We start from the raw sequence: 9,514 nt of genomic DNA, 5'->3' as shown, positions 1-9,514 counted from the left end.
AAAAGGTACAGCAGGTAACTGCTCAGTGTTGTATGGGAAACAAGAAGGTCTGAGGAAAGGTGTTGTGTGGTGGCAGGACAGGACAGAGCTGAGTGTCTGGAGGAACTGAGGTCTGTATTGCCCAGAACGTTCTGAGAAGGGACAGTGACATTCCTCTGAGTGCAATTCCCTGGGGTGCTCAGCTTTACACTCTGCCACAGTGCTTGACTACAGCGTTCTCTGTACACTGGGAACAGCTGTACCCACCTCTAAAGTCCCCCTGGAGTTTGGAGTTTGCAGCGTTATGCTTTAGCTTATTTATTGTTTACTGTTTCTTGGATATTTTGTACAAGTCCCTATATTAGTCTTGTCCTGTAGTTCTATTTTTGCACAGCTACTGTATTTTTTCCATACAAAATAAAGATTATTAATATACCTGTGGGATGGGATGCAGTCCCTGATGGTGACAGGAAAAACACTCTCCCAGCTTTTCCAACTACTTGTGCAGTAATAGGGAGCAGAGAAAGAAACATTTTGTTTGTTAAATTAGAACAAGAAAGACACATCCTATACTCTGCCATTCCTTACCTTCTGAAGGACTTACCTGGCAAGATGAGGACTCAAAAGTCATAAATGTAGTGAAAATGGTAAGAAAACTTTATTTGAAAAACTGAGAGTCTGAATACTTCATTTCTTGAACAGAAACACCACAAAGTAAAATCGCCAAAATGTAAACTGAAGTTTTTCTTTGAAACTCACCAGATTAGAACAGAAAGAGTTTTCCCTTTGGAGTTGTTTCTGATACACTTAGTTCCTTTAGCTAAGTCCATTTGTATTCATTGTAACAGAGAGGTTTAACTATTTCTGCTGAGACTGTAGCCAGCGCTCGATGGCCATTTTCAGCATCCTGTTGGGTGTGAGCATAAGGGAGTGGAGAGGGAGATTTGTCATGGGACTGGATCGTCTTTGACTGCTGATCCACTTCTCCATTGCTTCCCTTTCATAGGAATAGCCATCTACAAAGAAACCATGGGAACAGCTCACCCCGGAGGCTTGGGCACAGACTACAGATCTGAGCTGTTCAAATGTGGGAGGGAGGGGAGGTGTCCAGACAGGAAAATTGAGGTTTAGAGTACATGATCTGCAAATATAACCCCTTCAGGCTAGTTTCATGTTTCCACCTCTGACTGCAAAGCACCAAAATATGGTATGCAAATGTTAAACAAGACTTCAGTTTGAATGATCCATAATGTGATAGAACAGCTCGCTAAGATCAAGTGGCTAACCCAGCTGAGAGCTCTGCCACTCTGGGTGCCCCTATGGCTGACCCAGCCCTGACCTGGCCCACACTGAGCCCTCACCCCCTGCCCAGTTGCAGGACTTTGGCTCTTACAGTTGGTATCTAAATAAGCTGTTACTTAAAGACAGAAATTTGGCCAAGTGTTCCTTAGCCCAGGGTAGAGTACAGTCACCGATGGAACACAAACCTGTGTCCTGTGCCCCTCCTCTAACCCAGGGCTATGCATCAGAGGTGGAATTTGTCAAATTAAACACTTGTCACAATTCTGTTCTGTTGCAGCAGCTATTTAAAATAGTTTCTCTAAGACTGATGCTAAAATAGGCCATTTTTGTGTCCCCACACATGCCATTAAAGACATACCTGCTGCAATGACAGGATCCTTCATCAGCTCCCGTGTGATAGGGCACAGGAACTCATCAGGGACAGCAGCAGAAGCTGAGGTTCTTGTCATCCTCAGTTCCTCAATCTTCTGGAGGACTTTACTGCGCAGACCTAAGGACTCTGAGAGATTATTTGTACATGAGAGGACAGCACAGACAGGTAGAAGGGGACACAGCTCCATCTCACCACCCCAAAACCAGCACTGTGCAGCCTGACAGGGAAAACACAGGGCATACTAGTTACCAAAGGGGGAAACATGAACTCTACAGAAGAGCTGACATTCTCTTTCCACAGCTTAATAATACAAGATCAAAAAAGGACAAGAGAAGCAAAAACAGGTTAAGACTTAATGGTGTGAGTGGTGGAAGTGCATTTTATGCACTCCAGGTATAAGCTAACACACAAGAGTTTGCAGACAATGTGACATTAGGGGGTTTAGTCCTGGTAATGAAATTAAAAGGCATTTCAGGGACAAACTCCTAACTTGCTTGCATTCCAACAATTCAGAGTCCTCTAAAGATTAAAACTATTTGGATTTCCATACTCTTACCAATTTTTAATTCATGAGCCAGACTGTCCTTAGTGAGATTCAAGAGCATCTTGCCATCAATGTTGTTCTTTTTGAAAAGCTCAACCATGTCTGCTAAGTCCTGTGCACAGAGCCAGGCTGAAACCTCCTCCTCTGACCAGTACTCCACAGCCCCCTCAGCATCACTGTCCACAGCATTTCCTGGGGGAATGAAACAGTTAAAACAACAAATACAAAATAATAGCAAACCCCAACGACCCACAAACTCAGCACAACGCCCAAAACAACAGCACTGACCCCCAGTGCCAGCAGTGCCCCTGGTTTTAAGCCTTCTCAGTGCTATACACTCCCCAGCTAATAAAGAAATGCTTATTAGAGATTATGGGGGGGAGTGCAACAATTGGGGTTTGTCTTTTATCTCCCAGTGGCCAAAGAGCAGAGGAATTTAATCTCTCAGGTGCCTACACTTCTGCCAGATGTGAACTGCAGAAGCATCAGCAGACGCTGGGACTGTCTCACACCTCCTGAGCAAGCAGACCAAAGCCCAGACTTACTGCTGTGCTTTGAGCAAAGACATACTTAGTTTTGTCCCATACGTTTGAGGTGCTGATGCACCTCATTGTAACATTAATTAACCTGGTTTTTCTCCTGTCATGCTGTATTTCTTGGTGACAATTGATTAATTAACCTGGTTTTTCTCCTGTCACGCTGTATTTCTTGGTGACAGTTATGCTTGCAAATGGCATAGTTTCTGCCTAACTCCTCACCAGTGATACTTGGCCAAAAGAGTCTTTCAGCACTCTGGCAGTCATACTCATCTCTTACATGCTGTCCAGAGAGTAAGCAATGGACACCAGAAAAGAATACACAGCAGAGTAATAAAATTAAGATCTATCTAGTACATACTTTCTTCAGAACAGAATGGGAACATCTCTGCAGGACATTCACCAGGTCAACTCAGAGAACAGGTAAGACTGGCACATCGTGCTGAGCTCACACATGAGCTGCAGGGAGGAACACGTGGGGTTTGTACCTCCAGAAGGTGTTCAGCAATACTTTTGTTGTTTAAAGAAGGGCTGACCTGCACACACTAACCTGCACAGGGCTGCTCAGGGTCGAACTGCCAGATCATCACAGTGTTATCCATCGAGCCCGTGGCGAGTAAAGGACTACATGGTGCAAAGGCACAAGTTGTAACATACCTACAAATAAAAATAAAAATGAGAACTCACAAGGATTTAACTTACTTACTAGAAGTGAAACAGAATAATCACACTGAGTTCTTACCTGGTATGCTGAGACAAAGTATGAAGGGTATTGCCAGTACTCTGCAAAAGAGTATTTGTGATCTTAAGTCTGAAAGAATGCAACCAGTGTTCTCATCTCTGTAAGTAAGGAGCACTGCTTCTTGAAAGGCAATTGCAGTCACCTTCAGAGCAGTTACCCAACCCTGCCAAGCTGATCAGCGACTCGACCTTCCTGTTGAAGCCCCTTTAGTTCCCTGGGGCACTGCTAACCCCACCCCACCAGCACGGAGCAGGCAGGCACCAGTGCCAGAACACCACCTCACTCGGTGCCACCCTTGGGGGCTCCTGGCACACACAGATTTCTTCTACAGACCTGGTATTAGAAATGCCCCAAAGGGAAGAGAGTGAGGCTACAACCCTTCAACTGGACCAGTAAGTTACCACACCAGCAAGTCTCCTACTTGGCCACTAGATGCTGCTAAAAAAAAAAACCCAAACAAACAAACACCTGAATTTCAGCAGTTCTAACTTAGATTGAAAATTTCCCTCTTACCATTTCAGCAGTTCTAACTTAGATTGAAAGAATTTCCCTCTTACTATAAATACTATTTCTGTGACAGGTACAGAGAGTGATGAGCAAGTTCTTCTGAATCACTAACTGGTCTAACATGGTCCCTGTGCCCTATTTTAGGCTGAAGTCTCTCCCCCCACAGGATCACAGAGTGGTTGGCATGGTCAGGGACCTCTGGGGATCACCTGTGGGTGGCTTTGTGTATCTCCAGAGGAGGAGCCACAGCTAGAAAAGTTATTGTCCCATTGGATAAAAACCTAAGGCCACAAGAGCTGACAAACTTCTGCTGTAGTTTTCTGCATCTTTCAATTTCCTGGGGCTCCAGAACTCTAGAGGACTTCTCACATACCTTCACACTACTAAAATAACTGGGCCAAAACCTATGCAGGTATCAACTCAGTGATTTTGGTGAAACACTTTCACTTAACAATTGCATCAGTGCCACAGGTGTGTGCAGAGCAAGCCAGAGAAGCTTAGCATTTGTTCAGCAAAATCACTATTATTTTTTATACTATATAATGTACCAAAGGTAAATAACAGTTCTGTAACTGTCAGGATTTAATAACATTCCTATAGAAAGAATGTTTAAACAATCTGATTTAAAGACATTGCATTTAACACTAAAATTCTCTTGAACTTTTTGTGATGCCCCTGGTTATGCTCACTATGTACAGTTAACTAAGGACCAGAGTTCATCTCAGGACAAGAGCCCAAGAGTGACCTTGCATCATGCTATACTTACAGTCTGATAGATTATGACATTCTTGTCCACAGACCTTTGAACAAAACACACTGACATTAAAATGCTGTAGAGAGGGAAAAGGAAACTGTTTTTAAATAAAGAAGGAAAAAAGCTTTTCCACGAACAAAGTAAGATCAGCCAGATTTCTCATGACTTTCTGAATTAAATAAAGAAGGAAAAAAGCTTTTCCGCAAACAAAATAAGATCAACCAGATTTCTCATGACTTTCTGGGAAGCTCAGCTAGCAGCTGCCCTCCCCCTGTGCCCTGCCAGGCTGTGCCCCCAGCACGGTGCACACAACAGCAAACACCAAAACGCTGCACTTCCAAGAGAATTCCTGGTGCCTATGCAAACTGGCCCCACTGTCCCTGCCACACCTGCTCTGTGTCTGCAGGCAGAGGCTGCCCAAGCTCTGCTCTCAGCCCTTCTTGGTTCCTGGGCCCTTTTCTCTGCACAGCCAGCTGGAGGCAGCAGGGCAGTGCCACGCAGAAAACACAGCAGTGCAATGCACTCGAGACATACATATTTCATGAAACACAACTGCAGTTACCCACCATGAGAGCAGGGTTTCCTGGAATGTTTTATGGGAGAGACATTTCACTTAAGACACTGTAAGCAAAACCAATCATCCCTAAGCCTAATGGGAAAATCAAATAGCTCCAGATCACAAACATTCATAATCAGCTTCAAATACTGGAAAAGGCTCCCTCAAAATGAACACAGCAAAATATCAGAGCAAGCTGCTGTCTTCTGGACTTTGCATAGCTTCATGTTTACTTGCTGGCAGTTCTAGTCTTTTCTTTTTCCTTTGCAAGACATCCATCTGAGTTTAGAAAGTCTTTGTAAAAAAGACAACTAAAATTCAGAGTGGAACCATTTTATTTGCTGCTTCAAGCTGCCACTTAGTTGAAAAGTTGAAAACTTCTCACGAGAAGAGCAGAGTAGCAGCACCCAGCCACTAACACTCTCAAACCCAGTCACCCTCACCCTCCTGGGTCTTTCACACAGAACAGAGTGACCTTCCAACCACTCTGGCAACTCCCTGATCACCCTCTAACACTGACTAATGACAGGATCAGTCTCTAACTGATGGCTCAGGATCACCCTTATTTTGCACAGGGCTGACACCAAAACAGCTCTACAGTCATTTCCACTGTGCACTTTGCACAGAGAAAAGGCTTATGTGGCCACACTCTGGGTTCAACCAAGCCCATCAGAGAAAAAATCTCAAGGTATTTAAAGTTCTGAAAAGCTCCTGAAAGGTGTGAGAAGGAACTCTTGAACAGTGTCCCAGAGAGATGCTAAGACTGTAAGGTAGATTTGTGCTATCAATAGGTGCTGGAGTGAGTATCCACATCAAAGGCCACATAAATGCCCCAAAACCAGCAGATCATGAATCTCATGACAATACTCAAGAGAACAGAGCTTGTAGCACCCCAGATTGCAAACTCAGTCACTCACAAGACACAAAGCAATTGTGAAGACACTTCAATAGCTCTGGAGATCACAGAACTGTTCCTGAATTCAGCAGTCCCAGCCCAGTGGAGGCTCTGCCTCACAGGACTGAGGTGTGAGCCTGACCAGCCACGTGCACAGAGCCCAACCCAGACACTGCTTACCCCGAGACCAACATCTGCCCATCAGGGGAAAAGGCACAGGCCAGCACTGGGGCACAGTGCCCACTCAGCACACATCTGTACTGCAGCTCCACACCTGCAGGCACAGAGAGTACATTACTGCACAGGGACACACCTCCCCAGGGACAGCACCCGCTGCTTTGGAAGCACAGAGCTCCACAAAAGATGTGACTCTGTGACACACTGTCTAAAATAAAGGGCATAGAAGGTCACAGAGACAAGTTTAACATCTCCAACTTCCTCACTTTGTAGTCTCAGCACATCTCCCAGTGTTTTAGAGAATTCCTCACTTTGTAGTCTCAGCACATCTCACAGTGTTTTAGAGAATTAAGTGTGTATCTGTACACACAATATCCATCCTACAGACTTTTATACAGAAGAGATTATGAAGAAGCACCCACTGAAGATCTTTTTAGTGAAAGTCTCCACACTGCAGTTTTAGCAGGAGCCAACACTGTTTTCATTTCTCCAGCTCTTGCTCAACATGAAAACATGAAATCAAACCTCTCCCTGACCTGGCAGATTAAGAGGTTTTGACCTATCAACCTATTCAAAGGCCACGGTAGAATTCTTGTTAGATCTTTACTTTTACTGATCACTAAATGCACATGGTGCAGTGTCACGAAGTGCTGAAAGCCTTAGCTGCTCTCCTGCTAGCAATTCAGAGAGAACTTTCACCTCATGGTTAGTTTGTCCGTGAATCCACCAGTATAAATCTGGAACTTTCACCTCATGGTTAGTTTGTCCATGAATCTAAGTTTTGATTTAAACTCGAGACATTGCAACATGAGAGCCACTGCTATACACACCTGAGGAGTCTGCAAACAAGATAAGCCAGAGTTTGATCTGACTGTCTTGCCCACAAGAAGCCATCTGGAAGTGTGTGAATCCATCTTCACTCTCTGGCAAAATTAAAGTACATGAATGGGAATCAGAAGCACTGAAAATAACAGCACATCAGTAAACAGCATCAGCACCAAAATCACTGCCAAAGTTCTAAAGCCATTCAGGAGTGAGAAACAGGTGTCACTGACAGTTTCCTGAACAAGCAGATAAAGGTCAGAGCTGTGCTCGTATTTTAGGTTTTCTTGATGGTGTTTGACTCCTCTAACTACCAAAAGCACCAACATAGCCCTTTAACCTAAATCCTATGGTTACATCCATGTTTTCCTACAGTTCAGTGTTCTCAAACCTAACCACACACATATGCACTGAACCTGAGAGTATCTGGCAGGGAACTGTTGTCATCTTACACGTTCAACTTGCAACTTGCTCTGAATTTAGTAGGTAAAGAGAGTCTCAATCTAAAACTGTCTCTAACTGCAAACCTTGCATACATTCTGTGATGTGCTGAATCTGCCAACCATCCCAGAAGTTTCAACCCTTGGAGATTAAACACACAAGGAAACGTGTTGACTTTCAATAACATGGATTTTAAAAACTCGAGAATGATCATAAATCAGCTGACAAAACAAAGCACAGGAAGTACCTGCTGTGTTGCCTGTTCCTCCCTCACTTGGCAGAAGGCTGAAGGGTCGGTCATGTAATTTTTAAACCAAGAGAATAATCTCAGTCTGACATGGAGCTGCGGAAATTACACTCTAATCTGTTCCAGCTGCACCATGTTACACTCTGATCTGTTCAGCTGCAGCCAGTTTCTTTGCCCTCAGATGCAACTCTTAGTTCAGCTGGAGGTTTTTGTGTGGTGTTTTCACCAAGAAAGATCCTACACCTTTCAAGGGACACATATTTGAGTCAGTATTGTCAGTCACTAACTCTCTGTACCGAAGTGTGTGCTCAGATCCCACCTCCTCAGCTCCCTCCTGCTTTATGCCCTGCTGCTTCTCCTGCTGTGTGGCACTGAAAGGTGCAAGGGGCTGCAGTTAACCCTCTTGGTGCCTGTGAAAGGGCAGCTCGTGTGAACTCTGAAAACAGAAGCCCACATGTCTGGCTGGAGACCATCTGTCCCCATGGTAGACTGGAAAGCACAAAGGTGTACACACAGGGTTGCTAAAATGAGTTCATAAAGTGACAAGGAGGCTTCTGCCCCATTTCCTAACCTCCACTAAGAGCAGGTAACGATGTGTTCAAACGCTAAAACAGCCCTGAGACTTCTGAATATCTCAGTGAGACACAGGAGATTCTGGGCTCGTTGCTCCCCCAAACCCCTGCAAGTGAGAAAGGCAGGAACACAGCCTACCTGTTCACATCCACAGCTCAGCCTTCAGCTCATTAGGTTTAGAGGTCTCTGCATGGTTTTAATCCAGCCCTGCTCCTTGGGGAACCAAAGCACGAGGGAGTAAAGTGGGAATGGTACTCAGGCACTGCACCTTCCAACACCCTTGTCTGCCCCAGGAGATTGGCTTCACTTACACACACTGCCCAAACACCTCCCACAGCCCCGAGGGGGTAACTAGCTACTAAAATTACCACCTTGTTTGATGACCCAGAACACTGCTTGCCACCAGCCTGACCACAACTCCTACTGAAGAGCATTCAGAATGTTCTAAAACATTGGCTCTTCCCAAGCTCACTTGTATCTTGAACACTGATGACAAAAGTATGAAAACAAGAGCTACAGAGAAATAAAATAACACTTTTTAAAATGTTCCTCCTCTAATGAGTTAAGTAACTAACCAGATATTGGATGGGAAGAAATATCACAGCAGGTAACACCAAGATCATGTGCCTTCTCATTAGACAGGCATCTCAGGTTGTCATCCCAAACGGTTAAATCACCACACGAGGATCCAGTGACGAAGAAATTTCCACTGGGAGGAAACGCACAAGCCACCACAGAACCATCTTTAACACTCCCCGACCTGGAAAGCAAGAGTACACAGGATCTGAATTTAGAGTAAGTCATGCTCTAAAGAAGTGTTCCCTCAAATGCAAACTGACACAATAAGCCAAACTGTTCTAAGTTTTGCACTTTGGAACTTGCTAAGAGAAGGAAGAGAAACCCAAACCAGCTGTGGAATGCAAACAAGGCACTGCAGCAGGGGCCAGAGCTGCTCTCTGACTGCAGGAGAACATGAGATGGCACCCCAAGGCAGCAGTTTTAAGTGAGTGAGACAACAATTTTCAAACTAAAGACAATTTGCATGGACTTAATATTCCAAAGGCAC

General features: G+C 44.6%; 1 protein-coding gene across 1 annotated transcript; it reads right to left on the bottom strand.

The window, feature by feature from the left end:
• Positions 1 to 837: 837 nt before the first annotated feature.
• Positions 838 to 9,208, bottom strand: WDSUB1 (WD repeat, sterile alpha motif and U-box domain containing 1; the record flags this gene model as incomplete). Its single annotated transcript, XM_009080984.1, has 9 exons — positions 838 to 995; positions 1,640 to 1,780; positions 2,211 to 2,390; positions 3,285 to 3,391; positions 3,477 to 3,517; positions 4,750 to 4,783; positions 6,369 to 6,462; positions 7,196 to 7,288; positions 9,024 to 9,208. Coding segments are annotated over 9 exons (1,033 nt in total), but the record flags the coding sequence as incomplete, so codon positions are not given.
• Between the last annotated feature and the right edge of the window lie 306 nt (positions 9,209 to 9,514).

Source organism: Acanthisitta chloris, unplaced genomic scaffold (genome assembly GCF_000695815.1).
Source record: "Acanthisitta chloris isolate BGI_N310 unplaced genomic scaffold, ASM69581v1 scaffold42638, whole genome shotgun sequence".
In the NCBI taxonomy this organism is placed as follows: domain Eukaryota; kingdom Metazoa; phylum Chordata; class Aves; order Passeriformes; family Acanthisittidae; genus Acanthisitta; species Acanthisitta chloris.
Note: the sequence above shows the minus strand (reverse complement) of the source record. Positions and strands in the feature narration are given on the sequence as shown.